This window comes from Stomoxys calcitrans, chromosome 2, assembly GCF_963082655.1.
Source record: "Stomoxys calcitrans chromosome 2, idStoCalc2.1, whole genome shotgun sequence".
NCBI lineage: Eukaryota > Metazoa > Arthropoda > Insecta > Diptera > Muscidae > Stomoxys > Stomoxys calcitrans.
This window is the reverse complement of record NC_081553.1, coordinates 232,567,547-232,588,334: the sequence shown is the minus strand read 5'-3', so window position 1 is coordinate 232,588,334 and position 20,788 is coordinate 232,567,547. Positions and strand designations below refer to the sequence as shown.

General features: G+C 37.7%; 2 protein-coding genes across 2 annotated transcripts; both read left to right on the top strand.

The window, feature by feature from the left end:
* Positions 1-313: 313 nt before the first annotated feature.
* On the top strand, positions 314-12,567 carry LOC106093422 (uncharacterized). Its single transcript, XM_059361799.1, has 9 exons — positions 314-399; positions 474-747; positions 823-973; positions 1,111-1,844; positions 4,161-4,624; positions 8,237-8,510; positions 8,578-8,728; positions 8,800-9,533; positions 12,083-12,567. Exons 1-9 carry the CDS (start codon positions 389-391, stop codon positions 12,557-12,559), a joined length of 3,270 nt encoding a protein of 1,089 aa, XP_059217782.1. The 5' UTR covers positions 314-388; the 3' UTR covers positions 12,560-12,567.
* A 2,901-nt stretch (positions 12,568-15,468) lies between these two features.
* On the top strand, positions 15,469-20,226 carry LOC106087646 (esterase B1). Its single transcript, XM_059361798.1, has 5 exons — positions 15,469-15,524; positions 15,587-15,863; positions 18,153-18,303; positions 18,361-19,085; positions 20,113-20,226. The coding sequence occupies exons 1-5, from the start codon at positions 15,469-15,471 to the stop codon at positions 20,224-20,226; spliced, it is 1,323 nt and encodes a 440-aa protein (XP_059217781.1).
* The last annotated feature ends 562 nt before the right edge of the window (positions 20,227-20,788 follow it).

The following is a 20,788-nucleotide window of genomic DNA, read 5'->3' as shown; positions in this document are numbered from 1 at the left end:
GCACAGATCGGTCCAGATTCGGATATAGTTGCCGTATATACCTATGGGGCATAAGGTATGCATTTTTCACCGGATTTTGACGAAAGGTGGTTTACATATATACCCGAGGTGGTGGGTATCCAAATTTGGGCCCGGCCGAACTTAACGCCTTTTTACTTGTTCGATCCTCAAATGGACAATTTTATTTATTCGCAAATTCGTAGCCATATTTATTGCTTGGTGGGACAGAAGATTTCTATCGTTGAATCAGTACTCATTACTTTCTAAGAAGATAAGATTTTATTTCTCACAAACACCACACTATTGTTAGTACTCAGATAGTGATATGTGGTGTGGCCAAATGACAGCGAGTTAGTATAATGCCAAACGTTGAACACCAAGCAACGCTATGAGTGAAGCGTAAGTACTATATCATGGCAAAATAAAACAAAATCATAATGGACACAGAAAAACTTTTATCAAACTCTTTCTAGTTTGCAGTATCATGAAATTACCTTGCCCGTGGGTCAGCTGAAAGGTGTTGTAAGAAAAACCATTTATGAAGACAGCTATTACAGTTTTGAGGGCATTCCCTATGGCCAGCCACCTGTGGGGCATTTAAGGTTTCGGGCCCCTTTACCGGCCGAACCTTGGAATGGAGTTAAGGATTGCACGGATTTCAATATCAAACCGGTGCAAAAAAATCCCTTAACTGGCAAGGTTGAGGGTTCAGAGGATTGTTTGTACTTAAATGTCTATGCTAAGACGGTGAGTCTACAAATTGGCAAAGACAAATGAAAATTTTATAATTTATTATCTTTTTTCCCAACCAATTAAAATTAGTTACAATCGAAAGCCCCCTTGCCCGTAATGGTTTGGATTTATGGTGGCAGCTTTCTTTTTGGTGAGGCTACCCGAAGTTTTTACAGTCCAGATTATTTCATGAGTGAAGATGTCATTGTAGTCACACTCAATTATCGTCTTTGTTCGTTGGGTATGTTCGCTGCTTCCATGTTCCTCTTATCATTCCCCCTTTAGTTCTTTATGAGTTTATAGCAAAAAATAGCTTTTAAAGCAAACATTTAAAATTGCAATTCATTATTATTGTATTTAGTGTTGTTGTTATTGTAGGCTTCTTAAGTGTTGCAGATCCCACAGTGCAAGTGCCTGGCAATGCGGGCCTTAAAGATCAAATATTAGCATTGAAATGGGTTAAAAACTACATTGAATACTTCAATGGTGATCCGCACAATATAACCCTTTTTGGCAATAGTGCCGGTGCTGCCTCCACTCACTTTCTTGCGGCCAGCCATCAAACTAAAAACTTGTTCCACAAGGCCATCTGCTTGTCGGGAACAATGTTGAATTCTTGGAGCGTAACCCCAACCAAAGACTATGCTTTTCGTTTGGCCCAGCAACATGGCTATAGGGGAGAAAATCTAGATTCCAATGTCATAGAGTATCTGCGTACCCTTGAACCTGGAAAATTGGTAACTCATAATATTCTCAACCATGAGGATACTCGGAATGGTGCCTCATTTCCTTTTGGCCCTTGCATTGAACCTTATGACTCGGAGCATTGTGTGATTTGTTGCGATCCAAAACTTTTACTCAAAGGGGCCTGGAGTAATGATATACCGATAATCTTCAGTGGAACCGCCGATGAAGGCTTGCTCATGTATCCCAAGCTTAAAGCGTTTCCTACTCTGTTAAAAGCCTTGACACTTGAGCCCGAGAGGCTTTTACCCGTCGACGTGAGAACAAACAACGATAAGAGTATAAATCTTGAAATGGCCAAGCGGATTGCAAGACAGCACTTTGGTGAGAAGGAACCCAGTGAGAGTGCACTGAAGGAAATCATTTATGTGAGTATATGAAATATATATTTTTTTAATGGAAAAAATCTCTTTAGGGAACAAATTTTTTGTGGGAAGGCCCAACTTTACAATTTCGAAAAGGACAATATGAGATTCCAATGAAAGGCACATGGAAGTAGAGTACTAGTGTATTGCCTATAGGTAATACGATTGTTACTATATGGGACTAAAATTGAAGACTTTTGGAATATGAATTAAATATGCAACTGTGTGGCCCAATGAGTGGAGCCTTACCACCCTTAAGCCCCATGAAAACGGACATGTAGTTCAATAATGAAAATGTATATGGAACGGGGAAGCTAACATTTATTATCAATTAAAACCACCATAGATTTTTGGCGTGAAAATATTTTTTGTTGATTCAAGTGACACAATGTGTGGAAGTAATCTAAATTTTAGATTCCATTTACTTCCATTTACTGAAGAATTAACTCTGAGTCGGTCAAAAAACCAGCTGCAACTGTACAAATGTAATTTGCTGGTATTTTGGGTCAATCCCGTACAATGACTTTCTTCAGCTTCACCATATTGGCATATTTTTTGGTTTTTTTTAGACTAAATAGAAAAGTCCATCAGACTGGCATCTGGAAAATTTGATGCTTTTGGGTGCATCCTTTTACGAGATATTTTCACAAGTTTACACATTTTAATGCCACTAAGGCGATCGCTCAGAGAAATGTGGTAGTAAAAAATCAAAAATGTTTGCTGAAACAGCGGAAAAATAAACATTTCGTGCGATAATTATACATTTCGTTCACTTTGAGGTGTTTAAGTTCGCCAACAAGAGCCGATTGTTAATTTCCAACGAAATATAAAGCAATCACGCTTATACACTTGAATTTCATTCAAAATAACTTTCTTTATTTTTAAATAAACTTTGAAACAAATGCTTTTGTTAACTTGTAAACAATATAATGAGCTGTCAATTAGACAAATATCATGTTTGACCAGTTCGAAATGGATAACACTTCGTATTAGCTACGCTATAGAAGTAATAAGAAAACCATCCATTAAAAATTTCAGCCAGATCGAACAACACTTCCGGCATCTATGATGTGAAGCAGATATTTTTGTTAATTCGACCGCTATGGTGATACGCTAGATCGATAAAGATAGTCAAGAAGATCCACAATAATAACACTTTAAGACTAGACTAATATAACTTCCATTCTTTGGCGGCGAGTTTAACCAGCTAACCCACTAGGGTCCGGTTTGACTAGTTCTTTCGTAAGGCTAGTACTGAGTTCGACATTTTGCCCGAACAACTGTAAAAACGGATTCCGCTAAAAATTTACTCTTATTAACTGAGTATGAATTTAAATTGTATTGGTCTCAAGAAGTCATACCGGGAAATCGGTACTTAGGGTGGCCCATATCACCTTTTTGACCGATTCGGATAAAACTTGGCACTGATGTTGTAAGATAGGGTTTTGGGCCAAATTTCATCCAAATCAGTTGAAAAGTTAGACTTCTTAAGAAGTCAAATCTGGGGATCGGTTTATATGAGGGCTATATCTGTTTATAGACCGATTCGGATCTACATAACATGGATGCTGAAAGTCAAAACTCAAGTCCTTGTTCCAAATTTCAGCCAAATCGGATGCAAATTGAGGCTTCTAAGGACTGATCAGTGGATCGGTTTATATGGGGGCTGTATTCAAATCTGAACCGATGTGGCCCATTTGCAATCCCCAACGATCTATGTCAATAAAAAGTATCTGTGCAAAATTTCCAGCGACTAGCTTAAGGCGTTCGACCTCTATCGAGATTCCGACGGACGGAAGCTTATGGCTAGATAGACTCAGAATGTCGATACAATCCAGAATATATATACTTTATGGGGACTTAGAACGCAATGACTAGATTAGTATACCCCCATCCAATGGTGGTGGTTATAAAAATCTGTGAGGAAAAAAACACAGTGACATCCGCAGAAGTGGCACTGTGCTCTTTAAGCAAAATAGAGGCGACATGTCGCTGCGACAATCTAAATTTCATTTCAATTAATTGCAAATGCAATTAATTGCTCAGGAACTAGGTCACAAGCAACTCTATTCCAATGTAGTTGCTTTTGTTGTGTGTCGTTGTATCAGTTTGGTTTGTAATATGTCATTCAATAGAATGTGGCATATTTCGCAAGCAATTAATACACAATTTTCGTGGTAATGAACTTAGCATTAGGCTTAAAAGATAGAAAATTTACAATGAATTTTTTACTAATAGACAATTGTCTCTCCCCACTAAATTTCATGAAAAAATAATTTTGTATTATTCTTTAAATTTTTTGTAATTTTTTTTCTTCAGTATTACACCATTAAACTCTTTTGGCATGGCATTCATCGTTCTGTACTCTCACGTTTGGCTTACGCCAATGCTCCAACCTATCTGTACCGCTTCGCCTTTGACTCGCCCACTTTTAATCATCATCGCAGAAGGTTTTGTGAACAAGATGTGGAAAGTGGTGTGGCCCATGCCGATGATATTTCATATTTGTGGTATGCCTACTATTCGTGGAAATTGAACAAAAACTCCAAGGAATACCAGATTATAACAAATATGATTAGACTTTTTGTGAATTTTGCCAAAAACTCTCAATTGGATGTACAGAGAGTGGAAACAGAGAAAGAAGTTTTGAATTGGAGACCACTGGATAAGGCAGATCCCTACGAAGTTCTAGATTTAGAAGACGAGTTTGTAATTAAAACTCAGAAAGAGAAAGATGATTTATTGCTGTGGGATGAGCTATACGAAAAGAATAAACTATTTTGAGTTGTATGTATATTCAATGAATTGTCTGCGATGTTGATACTTTTTGTGGTTCTTAATGTGATATTGATATTGTTGATGTTATTGTTCGTTATTAAACATATGTTTATTCCTAACAATACTCTGTTGTTAGGTTATATGTAAAATGTTAAATAAATAAAAAAATAAAATTATATCATATCAAAGAACTCTCTTTCTTCATGTTTTCTTAAGTCTTACATAATATATTACAGATCTTTCATCTTTGCTGGAGATTATGTACACATATTTGTACATGGATCATATTAAATCCGAATGGCCCTTATAATGTAAACACTCCATAATTGATTGCATTGGCTTAGTTCTTTGAACTATTGGCTTGCCTAAAAAGTAATTGCGGATTTTTTAAAAGAAAGTAAATGCATTTTTAGTAAAACTTAGAATGAACTTTAATCAAATATATAATTGCCATTTTGTTCGATAACCTTTTGCCATCTTCCTGGCAAATTTAGTATTCCACGCTCATAGAACTTCTGGCCTTTATCTGCAAAAAACTGAACTAAGTGCGATTTTATAGCCTCATCATTGCCGAAAGTTTTACCATTTAAGGAGTTCTGCAAAGATCGAAATAAATGGTAGTCTGATGGTGCAAGGTCAGGGCTATATGGTGGATGCATCAAAAGTTCCCAGCCAAGTATACCACACCCTTCCAATCCCACCAAACAGACAGCATAACCTTCTTTTGGTAGATATCAGCCTTTGAATTGGTTTGAGCTGGTTAACCATGCTTGGACCATGATCGTTTTCGACTAACGTTGTTGTAAACAATCCATTTTTCATATCCAGTTATGATTCGTTTTAAAAACGGATCGAATTCATTGCGTTTAAGGTGCATATCACAAGCGTTGATTCGGTTTGTTAAAAACCGATAACCATAAATACAACTTCCAACAGATGAACAAAAAATCATGTGTAGTACGGAAGAAGTGCAATTTGATACAGATAGAATGTCTGTCATTACAAAAAAATATATGCATTGGAAAAAGTACAGCTAATAAGCAGGGGTTCTCGAGCTTGGTTAATGTGGTAATTGTATCATAGATGCGTTTTCGCTATAAATACGATTCAAGTACAACATACCAACGTACGGCCCTTGAAGCCCTCACACCTAATCTGGTTGAAAAGTCTTCTAACCAAAGACGAAACGCATCCCATAGTGGTTGGTGTGTATTGCTATCTTTGGCTTTCCTCTTCCATTTGCCTCTCCGATCATCCAACTTGTCTCGAAAGAGAAACAAGCAAAAATTATAAAAATCTATTATCTTAGAAAAATATATTGTATAATATTTTAGTCCTCTAGGTGCGCAATATATCATATGAAAATATCGATATGACGCAAACAGGCGCTCTTTTATTCTGATCTCTGAAATATTCTCGTAATTTTTCGAACATTTACAGCTCGATATCATATTCAATGCTTTTATAAAATGTTATAAAGTTGGGCAATATGAATCGAGATTTCCGATACTTATGTCTCTTCATCAGCACATTTGTGAAATTGATTAAGGTTCCCCAATACACTTTGAATGGCATGGTGAATCGCGATTTCTGACACTTTTGTCTCTTCATCAATACATTTGTGAAATTGATTAAGGTGCCCCACACTCCCAAAGACTATTGGGTACGGTGTAGAGCACGCTTTTGTTTCGAAACAAGTTTCAATAAGTCCTTTAACTCTCCCTAGTGAAATTAAGAGAAAACAAGTAAGAGCGTGCTAAGTTCTGCCGGGCAGAATCTTACATACCCTCCACCATGGATCGCATTTGTCGAGTTCTATCTTTTTTTAGGCAAACAGAGAATATTGAAGTTATTGTTAGAATATTGAAGTTATTGTCCGATTCGGAACGTAAATGAATGCTGAACATTGTAGAAGTCATTACGTAATATTTCACTTCATTGGGATAAGAATTACGCCTTGTAGGGGCTCAAGAAGTAAAATCGGAAGATAGGTTTATTGGCTCAAGAAGTCAAGATCGGTTATACCAGATTATGAACCGATTTGAATCATACTTAACACAGTTGTTGGAAGTGATACCAAAACACCACATGCAAAATATCAGTCAAATCGGATAAGAATTGCGCCCTCTAGAGGCTCAAGAAGTCAAGATCCAAGATCGGTTTATAAAGCAGCTATATCAAACCATGGACCGATTTAGTCCATTTACAATCCCAACCGACCTACACTAATTAAAAGTATTTGTGCAAAATTTCAAGCGCCTAGCTTTACCCCTTCGAAAGTTAGCGTGCTTTCGACTGACAGACGGACGAACGGATCGACTTAAAATGGCATGGCAATCTTACTTTACTTAGTTTAATTGACTATGTCTGAATATTTGTTCCACTAGCCGAACGTAGAATAGCGTTTCAAGCGCCTCGATCTTCTACGCTCATTCTAAAATCTCTGACACCAAGTTTCGAGGTGTCTCCCACCACTTGATTTTTCCATCGTGCTTTTGGTCCTCTCGATTGCGTGATTTCGGTGTTTGTCTTCAAAAGACTTCTTTACTAGAGCTTCTTCATCCATTCTGACAACATGATGTAGCCAACGCAGCCGTTATATTTTGATAAGTGTAAGTACGCTATCGTCGTCATACAGCTTGTGGTTCATACGTCGCCTATATTCTCCATACAGCTCGTGGTTCACACGTCGCCTATATTCTCCATTATCGCAAATTGGTCCATATATTTTACTAAGAATCTTTCTCTCAAATACTCCAACCACTGCCTCATCTGATTTCACAAGTATCCATGCTTCAGAAATATATAACAACACGGGTAGTATCAGTGTCTTGTATAGTGTAATCTTCGGCGTTCGAGAGGTGGCCTTGTTTCTAAACTGCTTACTTAGTCCAGTATTATTCTTCGCTAAACTGGTGTCATTCGTTTTGGTTACGGCGGTGCCGAGGTAGATAAAGTTACTGACTGTCTCAAAGTTGTGGTTCCCAACTTTCTCCATTTTCTTTATCTGCTCGATTGTGCAAGGCTTCTTGGGAGTTAAAACCATCCATTTCGTCTTATCTCCATTTACTGCCAGACCCATTTTCACTGACTCTGTTTCGATTCTTTCAAGGCTGCAGTTACTACTTCCGGTGACCGACCAATGATATCGATGTCGTCGGCATAGGCGAGTAGCAGGTGTTGTCTTGTGATAAGTGTGCCATATCTATTCACATCTGCATCTCGTATAATCTTCTCCAACAGGGGTTTAAAGAGATCACACAATAGGCGGTCTCCTTGTCTGAAACCTACACGACCGAATTTAATATGTTTTTACTTGCTTAAATTGCCAATATTTACCTCATTGATTTTACGCCGGTACAAATACGATTTCACATTGTTTTCATGGTGGGAAACTAGATCTTTGAATGAGTACTTGATTAGCTTCTTGGGAGATAAGAACTGCTTTCTTACAAATACACACCACATTACTGGTAGACAAGTTCTGAGAGCGAGTCAGTATAATGTCTAACGTTGAACCGTTAACATCGCCATGAGTGAAGAGTAAGTAGATCGCAACAAAATAATAAAAAATACGCATTGGACACAACAAAATAATGACAGCAAACTCTTTGAAGTTTACAGTATCATCAAATTACCTTGCCCGTGGGCCAATTGAAAGGTGTACTAAGAAAAACCATTTATGAAGACAGCTATTACAGTTTTGAGGGCATTCCCTATGGCCTACCACCTGTGGGGCAACTAAGGTTCCGGGCCCCTTTGCCAGCCAAGCCTTGGAATGGAGTAAAAAATTGCACTGATTTCAATACAAAGCCTGTGCAGAAAAATCCCTTGACCGGCAACGTTGAGGGTTCAGAGGATTGTTTGTATCTGAATGTCTATGCTAAGACGGTAAGTCTTTAAATTCGCAAAGAAAAATTAAAATTTTCTATTTTATTACCTTTTATGTGCCAATTAGTTACAATCAAAAGCCCCCCTACCCGTTATGGTTTGGATTTATGGTGGCAGTTTTCATTTTGGTGAGGCCACCAGAAGTTTCTACAGCCCGGATTATTTCATGAGTGAAGATGTCATTGTTGTTACACTAAATTATCGTCTTTGTTCGTTGGGTAGGTTAACTAATTTCATATCTTTTAACTTTTCTAAATATGTATGCAATGTATTTGTTTCATTGTTCTAGGCTTCCTAAGTGTGGCAGATCCCACATTGCAGGTGCCTGGCAATGCGGGCCTTAAAGATCAGATCTTGGCCTTGAAATGGGTCAACAACTACATCAAATATTTCAATGGTGATCCGCACAATGTAACACTTTTTGGCAACAGTGCAGGCGGCGCCTCCACCCACTTCCTTGCTGCCTCACACCAAACAAAAAACTTGTTTCACAAGGCCATATGCTTATCGGGCACAATGTTGAATCCCTGGAGTGTGGTACCACCCAAAGACTATGCCTTTCGTTTAGCCCAGGAACATGGCTTTGAGGGTGAGAATATCGACTCCAGTGTCATAGAGTTTCTGCGCTCCCTTGAAGCTGAAAAGTTGGTTTCCCATTTTATTCTTAAGAAAGATGATTTCCGAACTGGTGTTTCATTTCCCTTTGCACCTTGCATAGAACCTTACGACTCAGAGGATTGTGTTATAAGTTGTGATCCCCAACTTTTGCTCAAAGACACCTGGAGTAATGACATACCAATAATTTTCAGTGGAACCGCCGATGAAGGCTTGCTCATGTATCCGCAAATAAAAATGTTTCCAGCGCTTTTGAAAGCTTTGACCTTTGACCCAGAGAGGCCATTACCCCACGATGTGGTAGCAAACAACGATAAGAGCGCCAATATGGCTATGGCCAAGAGACTTGCGAGACAGCACTTTGGAGAGAAGGCACCCACTGAGAGTGCACTAAATGAAATCACTAATGTGAGTATGCAAAACATTTAAAACACAACTAAAATCTAAGATATGTAAATGAACTAAGTGAGAGCGTCTTAAATACCCCCCTGCACAGTGCATTGCATATGCCAACCCAGGAAATTTTTTTTTTAACTTTTACTTCCAAAAGTACATTAAATTTCATAATTTGCTGTGGCATGAAAAATTCTGCATTTTTCTTCAGCCTTTTCACTGAATTATATTCTATTTTTTTAAGAACAATTTTGAAGATTTTAGACCGAATTGAATGAGAAAATTATAGCATTTTTCGAGGGATAGCTCTGTGTCAAAATCATGGCATTTAATGTAGCTTTGGAAGTAAAATTTAAAAAAATTTTGAAAAGAGGGTGCGGATATGCCACTATAGACATACACCTAAGCCAGTAATGAGTTTGTTGTGCGCTATAGCGTACTCATACATTCATAACATAGAATCAATGTTACTATTAGCGTACTCATATCATGGAATCAATGTCAAGCCCAACAAGAATGGTTCAAACAAAGAGAGTGTCAAATTACACCAAGCAACACCCAACATGAGTGAATGCCCTAACACTCGTTAAGCATAAACAGCAACATGGAAATGCCTCATCATGGTTGCCAGTGAACTCTTTTCACTCTCACGGCCGTTAATCTCTTAATGCTGATATTGCTACAATTCTTATGAACTTTTAGGGAGAATGCAATCGCATTGACCTTATAAATAAATGGACTTCATAAATGCACTAGATGCATATTTTGTACAAAGACATAGATGTAAGAGATATTTGTATGTATTAGTTGTAAGTGTATTGAAAATATTGATTTTGGGGAACCATCGTAAGACGCCGGCAGACCCAATCATCTTATATATAAAAATCAATTTGTGTTTGTTTGTGTGTTCCTTATAGACTCAGAAACGGCTGAACCGATTTTCTTGAAATTTTCACAGATGGTGCATAATGATCCCGTGGTGAAAATAGGTTAAATTTTTTGATAACTGAAGGGGTGGGGGACCCTCCCCCTTACCCTAATTTTCAGAAACGCCAGATCTCGGAAATGGGTGGTGCGATTTAAGCAAAATTTTGTGTGCTCTCATATAGTACCCTAAAATAAAAATGTTGTATCCGAATTTCGGATGGGATACCCAGGGGGGCCGCCCCTCCCTAAAACCTACCAAACATATATTTAGACCAGCCACGACAATATGGGACTCAAATGAAAGGTATTTAAGATTAGAAAACATATCTGATATCCAATTGTCGGACCAAGTGCTCGGGGTACCACCCCAAGCCCCAAAACACCCCTAAATCGGACATATTTACCGACCACGGCAATATGGGACTCAAATGAAAGATATTTGCGAGTAGAACAAATCTACTATGCAAATGTGGGACCACGTTTCTGGGGGTCCACTCCTTCCCAAAAAAAAAAACACCCCCAAACAGGACTTATTTACTGACCATGGGAATATGTGGCTTAAATAAATTGTAGAGTGTAGAATTCGAATCTGATATCCAAATATGGGACCAAGTGTTTGGGGGGCCACCTCTCCCCAAAAACATTCCACAAAGGGGACAAATTTACGACCATACAATATGAGGCTCAAATGAAAGGTCTTTGGGAGTAAAGCACGAATCTGATATCAATATTTGGGAAAAGTGTCTATGGGGCCACCCCACCCCCACAACACCACCCACTATTGCAATATGAGGCTCAAATAACAGGATTTTTAGAGTATAACACGAATACGATTTATATTTTCAAGGCCAACTCACTGTGTGGCCGCCCATCCCCCAAAATACTCCCCAAGCCGATCATGTTTCCCGACTATAGAAATATGGGGCTCAAATTAAATGTATTTGGGAGTAAACCACGAACCATATTTATCCATCATCCGATGCGCCCTATAAAAGCTGTGGCGACCACAGTTTAGGCCCGATATTTAAAAAATTTTTCTTCAGGCTTTTGATTCGACATCTCAATTTGTAAGCTAAGTTTTATCAGAATCGGCCCAGGTTTGCCTATAGCTCCCATACATTTCTTTCCCCCGACATGCGCACTTTTATGGCTATAGTAGGCACAATTTTGTTGTGATCTTTACAAAATTTAACAAGCTCTCGCATTTCGAGAGAGTTACTAACAGTAGCACGCAGTCTCGTTGGTGCAGCATATTATAAAGTTGGCTCAATTAGAAATAAATTAGGAGAAAGTTCTCCCCAAACAGGTGTCCCACTGCGGCGTTCCGTTGGGACTCGACTATAAACAATGGCCCCGTTATTACTGAGCTTTAATTTGAAGCGAACTGTACTCTTTTTATGAGTATGTGAGAAGTTTGACCATGTTCCTTAATGGAATATTCATAGGCAAATTTTCATTTTTAATTTGGAAATTAGTAATATATGTATTTTAAAATAACATCATCAAAGAATTTTTCAAGAGAAAAAAGTTTTTGAAAAATATTTAATAAATATATATAAAAATTTGTAAAAAAAATTGATAAACATTTTTTTGTATTTTTTTTTTCACACAATTTTTTTTTTCTTAAATACTTTCAGTACTACACCATAAAACTCTTTTGGCATGGCATACATCGTTCGATACAATCTCGTTTAGCCTACGCTAATGCTCCGACCTATCAGTACCGCTTTGCTTTTGATTCGCCCACTTTTAATCATCATCGCCGAAGGTATTGCGGCAAGGACTTGAAAAATGGTGTGGCCCACGCTGATGATGTTTCATATTTGTGGTATGCCATATATTCGTGGAAGTTGGACAAAAAGTCCAAGGAATACCAGATAATAACCAAAATGGTCAAGCTTTTGGTGAATTTTGCCAAAAACTCTCAAATGGATGTACAAAGAGTGGCGACAAAAGGTGGTGATTTAAATTGGAGACCATTGGACAAGGCTAATCCATATGAAATTCTAGATTTAGAAAACGATTTCCAGATTAAAACCCAAAAAGAGAAAGCAGATCTTTTGATATGGGATGAATTATATGAAAAAAATAAAATAATAAAACAAAAACTATAGAAAATACATTTAAAGTGTATTAGAAACAAGTAAAAACTCACTAAATCTTTCTGCAACCATCACCATGAATCTGCGGCGAAACCCTTGGAAAAGAAAATTATGTGGCTGGTATGAGCGAAACATATTGAGCGAGTATGATAGACGAGTTCATATTACTCACAGTTTTGTATATTAATAAATTGAACGACTGATGGACACCTGACCAAACTGTGTACATCGACAAAAAGTGGATCTAACACTAAGGGCTAAGAAACCTAAGGGCTAATAACTTTAAAAAAACAAAATAAAATAAATCGTATAGCGTTCGAAGCCATCAATATAACTTCCAACAGATGCACAGAATCATGTGCATAGCACGGAAGTAGTGTAATTGTCGCAGACAAAAAAATCTCTTATTGCACGAAAACACATGCATTGGGAAAAGTACAGCTAATAGACAGCGAAGTCGAGAGTGGTTAACGTGGTATTCGTATCATGGAGGCGTTTCGCAGTAAATACGATGCAAGTGCAACATACCAACGTACGATCCGTGAAGCTAATACGGTTGAAAAATCTTCTTACCAAAAAAAATTAAAATAAAATAATATAAAATAAAAAAATTATATAAAATAAAATAAACTAAAATAAAATAAAATAAATTAAAATAAAGTACAATAAATTAAAATAGAATAAAATAAAATAAAATAAAATAAAATATGTTAAGACAAGATAAAATAAAATAAAACAAATTGTCCAGCGTTCGAAGCCATCAATACAACTTTCAACAGATGCACAGAATAATGTGTACCATGGAAGTAGTGTAATTGTCGCAGAAAAAAAAAATCTGTCATTACACGAAAACACAATCATTGGGAAAAGTACAGCTAATAGACAGGGTAGACGAGAGTCATTAACGTAGTATTCGTATGATAGAGGCGTTTTCGCAAAAAAAAATCATACAAATGCAACATACCAACGTAGGGACCGAGAAGCCATTGCACCTAATATGGTTGAAAGTCTTCTTGCCAAAGATGAAACGCGTCCCATAGTCCATTCGGATAAGAATTGCGCCTTGTAGAGGCTCAAGAGGCATAATGGGGGGATCGGTTAATATGGGACCTGTAGCAGGCTATAAATCGATTAAGACCAAATTGGACATGTTTGTTTAAGGTCAGGGGAAAAGCCGTTGTACAAAATTACAACAAAATCGGATAAGAATTGCGGCCTCTAGAGGCTTAAGAAGTCAAGATCCAAGATCGGTATATATGGCAGCTATAGCCGGTTATGAACCGATTTGAACCATACTTAGCACAGTTGTTGGAAGTCGTAACAAAACACTTCATGCAAAATGGCAGCCCAATCTGATGAGAATTGCGCTCTCTAGCGGCTCAAAAAGTCAAGATTGAAGATCGGTTTATATGGCAGCTATATCAGGTTATTCACCGATTTAAATCTAACTTAGCAGAGTTATTGGAAGTCGTAGCGAAACTCGTCGTGCAAAATTTCATTCCAATCGGATGAGAATTGCGCTCTCTAGACGCTCAAGAAGTCAAGATCCCAGATCGGTTTATATGACAGCTATGTCAGGTTATTTACTGATTTAAACCATACTTAGCACAGTAGTTGGAAGTTATAATAAAACACCACGTGCAAATTTTCAAATATGCAATAACAGAAAGGCTTGTGCCTTTGAAAAATTTGTCAACGCCGACTATATGAAAAATCCGCAATTACATTTTGAGCAACCCAATAGATCGACTTAATACTTTATGGGGTCTTAGACGCATATTTCGAGGTGTTACAAACGGAATGACGAAATTAGTATACCCCCCTCCTATGGTGGAGGGTATAATTATATAAAATAAAGTAAACTAAACAAGTAATAGCGCACTAAGTTCGGCCGGGCGAATCTTGGGAACCCACCAACATTAATTCTGCTAATTTATTTTATTCTTAACATAATTTATTTTATTCTACATACCAAACTTCTGACAAACCAGCAAAAACTAAAGATTCTAGGAACCGAACAAGAATGATCGAGGGACCGGTTTACATGGGAGCTATGTCATGTTTTAGACCGATTTTGGTCGTACCTGGCACAGTTGTTCGAAGTCATAGCAAAACACTACATGCGAAATTTCAGCCAAGTCGGACAAAAATTGCGACTTGTAAGGGCTCAAGAACTCAAATCGGTCGATCGGTTTATATGGGAGCTATATCCGGTTATAGACCGTACAGTTATTGGAGTCATAAAGGAACATCAAGTGCAAAATTTCAGCCAAATCGGACAAAAATTGCGTCTTCCTGGGGCCCAAGAAGTCAAATCGGGGGATCGGTTTATATGGGAGCTATATCTTAAAATGAACCGATATGGCCCATTAGCAATCCCCAACAACCTACATCAATACTTAGTATCTATCCAAAATTTCAAGCGGCTGGCTTTACGCGTTCGACCTCTATCTCGATTTTACAAACGGACGGACGGACATGGCTAGATCGATTCAGCACTACGAGATGATCAAGAATATATACTTTGTGGGGTCTGAGATGAATATTTCGAGGTGTTACAAACGGAATGACCAGATTAGTATACCCCCACCCTATGGCGGTGGGTATAAAAAATAAATAAAATTAAATTAAAAGATATATGTTGGCTATATCACGGAAACACCAACATTATTCATCATTCTAAACTAACCTCACACAAAAAGTCCAATTTTATTCCAATCGAATATGATTTCGCAACCACCCATGTATTAATGTGACATATTCCACTTTGACATTTAGCTTCTGATTTGTTTATTAAAGAATATAATAATAAAAAAAAATTAGCTACGCAGCTTGTCCAACGATAAGATCGTACGGCAGTTAAAAGCTGCGAAAATAATTCTTGCATGTAAATACAAAAAACGAAACAATTTTGTATAAGCATGAAATCAGTCGCTACCTTAAATTCCAAAGATTCAACGACCCGGCGAGAGCAAATGTAAGTTATGGTTTTGGAAATTCTAGATGCAAAAATTATTTTTAAATTTAAATGTCTAAAAGGTTACAATACCAGGAAATATCATTGCCTGTGGGCGAACTACGAGGAGCGGTGCGTACCACAATATACAATGATCGCTATTACAGTTTCGAGGGAATTCCCTATGGCCAACCACCGATAGGTGATCTACGATTTAAGGCCCCTTTGGCAGCTCAACCCTGGCAGGGTGTAAAGGACTGCACAAATTTCAGCACAATTAAGCCTATACAAAGGAACAAGGCCAGCGGTAGAGTGGAAGGCGCCGAAGATTGTCTTTATTTAAATGTATTTGCAAAAAAGGTAAGTGACGAAGTATGAAGAGAATTGAAACATGTACGTTTGAGAGGACTCTTAGGTACTTACCACCATGGATTCTGCTATCTAGTAAACATAAAATTGAATATTGATTGAGGTTTCTATAGACTCAAGTCATATCGGGGTATCGGTTTATAAGGGGCCTATGACTATTTATGGACCTATCCGGGTGGGATTCGTTGTGTGCATAGGAGGACCTAAGTGTACTTCATGTACCAAATTTCAGCCAAATGAGGCATGAAACTATGCTTTTAGGAACTCAAGAAGTCAAATCTTAAGGGCTATATAACTTTATATACCGATTCGGATCATAAAAGTCATGGTGGTTGGAAGTTATCACACATGTCTTTAAGCCAAACTTTTGTTTTATAGCCCGATTCGGATCATACTAGGCTCGTTATCGAAATTCATAGTAAGAGTCCTTATGCCAAATTTTAGGCAAATCAGGTGAGAATTAAGTTCCCTGGGGGTTCACTAAATAAAAACCGGCGAAAACTAAGAAAGTTTGCCCATGTCATCATAGGTTTAATATCTACATCGAGCTTCCGTTTACTAATGACAAAGTCTGTTCACGAATAATTTACCGTCTACGGCCCCTTCTCGGTTCCTGGTGGTAATGTTCTTCCTTAGGGTAATGTTCTCATTAGATGAGGGATGGCACCTCAGACATTTCGACTCAAATATGAATATCAAATTCGTGCTGCACTTCCTAAGTTCCTTTAATTTGAGTCGCATATTGTCATGGCCGGTAAATATGAACCGTTTGGAGGGTGTTTTGGGCTGGGGCGGCCACCGTCACTTTTTACTGAAAATAGATATCAAATTCGTTCTTTATTCCCAACGGCAATGAAGTTCAGTTTAGGGGATGTTTTAGGGCGTATCCCAAAACACTTGACTCCAAAATTGGATATCAAATTCGTTTTCTACTCCCAAATACCTTTCATTGGAGTCCCATATTGTCATAGCGGGTCAAATAACCCCGCTGGTTACTTGGATCAAAATTTTAATACCATATTCGTATTCTGGTCTCCAAACCCATTCACTTGATACCCTTATTGTCCCCATCGGACCACTTTCAGTCCGCCTCCACCCGATATCTAAAAATTATATAGCCTATGATTCCTTCCAGACAAACGTGGACAATCTGTGAAAATTTTTAGAAAATCGGTGCAACCAAGTATCTTATAGTCATAATGGATCTAATTCCGTTTTTGAGGGGTGGCATGACCCCCTATACTTCGATCTGATTTTGTATGCCAAATTCGAAATCTACTCCCGAATAGCTTTTATTTGAGCCCCATATTGAAATTAACGTCCAATGTGTCTGCTTGGCGGAGTTTTGGGGTTGGGGCGGCCCGATAGGTACTTAGACTAAAATTTTAATACCATATTAGTATTATACTCTCCAATACCTTTCATTTGATACCTATATTGTCCCGATTGGTTCACTTTTGATTTTGGGTTGTGTTTTTAGCATTAGGGGGAGAGTCCGTCCCCCTTCCGATGCCGAAAAACTATACAGCCTATGTTTCCTTCCAGACCAACCTACACAATATGCGAAAATTTTGAGAAAATCGGTTCAGCCGTTTTTCAGTATATACGGAACAAACAAACCGAGACCCATATATCCGTGGTTGGCTAAATTGCCCATTTTGGTCGTTTTTGTGGGAGTGGGGTGACCACCTATACTTCGACATGGATTTGTATGCCAGATTCGTTATCTACTCCGGCATACATTTCATTTGATACCCACATTGTCTTTATCTGTACACTTTTGATTTTGGGTGGTGTTTTTGGGGTAAATGTGGAAGGTCCGCCCCCTTCCGTTATCAATAAATTATCAAGCCTATTCCTACTTCCTGACCATATTCGTAATCTACTCCCGAATATATTTCACCCTTAAGGGGTTTTGGGGCTGGGGCGGCCCCCTAGGTACTTGGACTCAACTTTTTTTATGAAATTCGTACTCTACTCTTGAATACATTTCATTTTAATCCCATATGGTCCCGATTAGTCCATTTTTATTTGTGGATAGTGCTTTTGGGGAAAGGGGGAGGGTCCGCCCCCTCCCGATATCAAAAAATTATATAGTCTATGTTTCCTTCCATACCAATCTACACAATCTGTGAAAGTTTCAAGGTAATCGGTTCAGCCGTTTTTGAGTCTATACAGAACAAACAAACAATCCGACAACAATGATGAATAAACCTTCCATCCTATAGTCGGTGTTGGTGTGGGTGTAAAAAACTATTCTTCTTCTATGTCCAATTACAGCTTCATACTTTAATGCTTCTTCCCGTTATGGTATACATATTTGGAGGTGGATTTAATGAAGGCGCCGCCATCAGAAGTCTATATGGGCCAGACTATTTTATGCAAAAAGATGTTGTTTTGGTAACCCTCAATTACAGGGTAGATTCATTGGGTAAGTCGTTCAGTATCATACCTTTAAATGCGAACATAATTTTTCTTCCCCTATTAGGTTTTCTCAGCGTCAAAGATCCCTCACTGCAAATACCAGGTAATGCAGGCTTAAAAGATCAAATATTAGCTCTGAAATGGGTTAAGAAATTCATTCGATATTTCAATGGTGATCCGGATAATATCACACTATTTGGCAATAGTGTGGGTGGTGCATCGGTCCATTATCTTTCGGCCACAAATCAAACGCGAGGTTTATTCCACAAAGCCATTTGCATGTCGGGCACCATGTTAAGCTCAAGAGCGAGTACACCGGCCCAGGACTATGCCTACCGCTTAGCTCAACAACATGGCTATGAGAAGGAAAACAATGACCGTAAGGTAATCGAGTATCTGCAATCCTTGGAAGCCGGAAAGTTGGTTCAACATGATCTGCTAACCCCTGAAGATCGTCGTAATGGATTTAGGCTTACTTTTGCCCCCGTTGTGGAACCTTACGAAAGTGAACACTGTGTTGTGTCCCAGGAGCAACAGAAGATGTTGCATAGCGCATGGAGCAATGAAATTCCCATTATATTTGGCAGTACTGCCAATGAGGGACTTTTGCTGTATTCCCAACTTCAAAACTACACACAGATCATTGAGTCTTTCCGCACAGACCCTGCAACTATTTTACCTTATTTGGTGAAGATAAACAACAATGAGACCGTAAATGAGGAACTAGCCCAAGTTCTATTTAAGTTGCATTTTTCTAAGGAAAGCAATGAACTTGAAGATGTTGTAAATGTAAGTAGGGGGAATCTTTGTTATATTCACATATTCTGATTGACCAATTTTTCTTTGCTTTAAGTATTTTGGCATTCGTGATTTATTTTTTTATTTATTTTTTTTTATTTATTTAATTACGGAAACCTAGCACAACAAGATATGAAATCTTATAAGTTACAGTACTAGGTAGCTTCAGGAGATAATACAGTACAGAGGTTTGAGAGAAGATTATTAAAAAATTTTATATGCTACAATATGACAATATAACAATATAAATTAAAATATTTTTACATTGAGATAAATTACTTATTTAAAATCAGTTGTTTTTAAATATATGATCATTTAAAAAATAACATCAGCTCCTTTTTGAACAGAAATGCGTTGCTTATTAGCTGTATGCTGGTAGGTATATTGTTCCAAAGACGGATGGAGTATATAAAAAATTGTTGTTCTGATCTAGAATATTTATGGCGTATCGGAATAATATTTTTTCGCCGGGTTGATCTCGCAAATTGAAGAATTTCAAATAGATAGTTGGGTTCCCCTGTATATATGATTTTATGAAGAAAAAGTAGACATTTAAATTTAAGGAGGTTGTCAAAGCTCATGTTGAATATTTGATATGAGTAGGATGATATTCTTTCGTGGCGTCTCTTTTTAAATACATATCTTGCAATACTGTTATACGCTATATGTAGCCTTTGTTTGTCGTTGTAATTGCAGTTTGCAAATATTTCAACTCCGTAAAGTAGTACTGGAACCAAGTACGATTTCGCTAATGTCATTCGAATATGTAGCGGAGTTGTGCTTTGAACTGCCCATAAGTTGCGAAGCATCCCATATGTCTTGACGATATTACTTTGAATGTGGTTTGTCCACGTTAGCCTTTCGTTGAAAGTTACACCAAGGTTAGAAGATGTTGAAACAATTCTTATTGGAGTATAATTAATTGTTAATGGGTATTGTGCAAGCAAATCCGATCCATTTTTCGAGATTACCACACACTTTGACTTTGCTGGATTAATTTTTAACTCATTTTTAGTAGCCCAGTCGTTTACACGTTCTAAGTCCTGGTTTAGTCTGTCGACGCATTCAGTTAATTTTGTTAGATGTGTACTTGTATAAAGTTGAACATCATCTGCATAAAGATGAATATTAGTGTTTCGCAAAACACTAGGCAAATCATTTACATATATGCAAAATAACAAGGGACCAAGTATAGAGCCTTGTGGGACACCACTTTTTGTATTAAGGATATTTGATACCATTCTGTTATGACAGACAGATTGCGATCTGTTGTTTAGATATGATGAAATAAGCCGGCATGCTGGTTTAGAAAAGTAAAACAGTTTCTCTAGTTTCCAAATAAGGATTGAGTGGTTGACTGTATCAAAAGCTTTGCTGTGGTCAAGCAGTACCAGAATTGATAACATGTTGTTGTCCATATTCAATCTCAGATTCTCAATAACATCGGTAAGTGCAGTTATGCAACTCCTTTGGGATCTAAAACCAGACTGTCGCTCCGTTAGTAATTTATTTGTGCATATGTAATTATTAATCTGCTTATGCATTACGCGTTCCAAAACTTTAGATAAATACGGTAAAATTGCAATTGGTCGAAAGTCATTGTTGGACTTTGGAACAGGAATAATTTTCGTGTATTTCCATGAATTAGGAAAGACAGACTTAGTTAGGATTGTATTGAATAAATATGTGAAATA

What these genes read in the sequence shown, in the direction of transcription:
- LOC106087646 (XM_059361798.1), top strand. Translation starts at nt 15,469, where the DNA reads ATGAAATCAGTCGCTACCTTAAATTCCAAAGATTCAACGACCCGGCGA. An exon ending in ACGACCCGGCGAGAGCAAAT is followed by an intron (nt 15,525 to 15,586) that starts GTAAGTTATGGT and finishes AATGTCTAAAAG; the next exon opens with GTTACAATACCAGGAAATAT. An exon ending in AACTTGAAGATGTTGTAAAT is followed by an intron (nt 19,086 to 20,112) that starts GTAAGTAGGGGG and finishes CATTTTTAGTAG; the next exon opens with CCCAGTCGTTTACACGTTCT.
- LOC106093422 (XM_059361799.1), top strand. An exon ending in CACTGAAGGAAATCATTTAT is followed by an intron (nt 1,845 to 4,160) that starts GTGAGTATATGA and finishes TTTTTTCTTCAG; the next exon opens with TATTACACCATTAAACTCTT. An exon ending in TTATCGTCTTTGTTCGTTGG is followed by an intron (nt 8,729 to 8,799) that starts GTAGGTTAACTA and finishes TCATTGTTCTAG; the next exon opens with GCTTCCTAAGTGTGGCAGAT.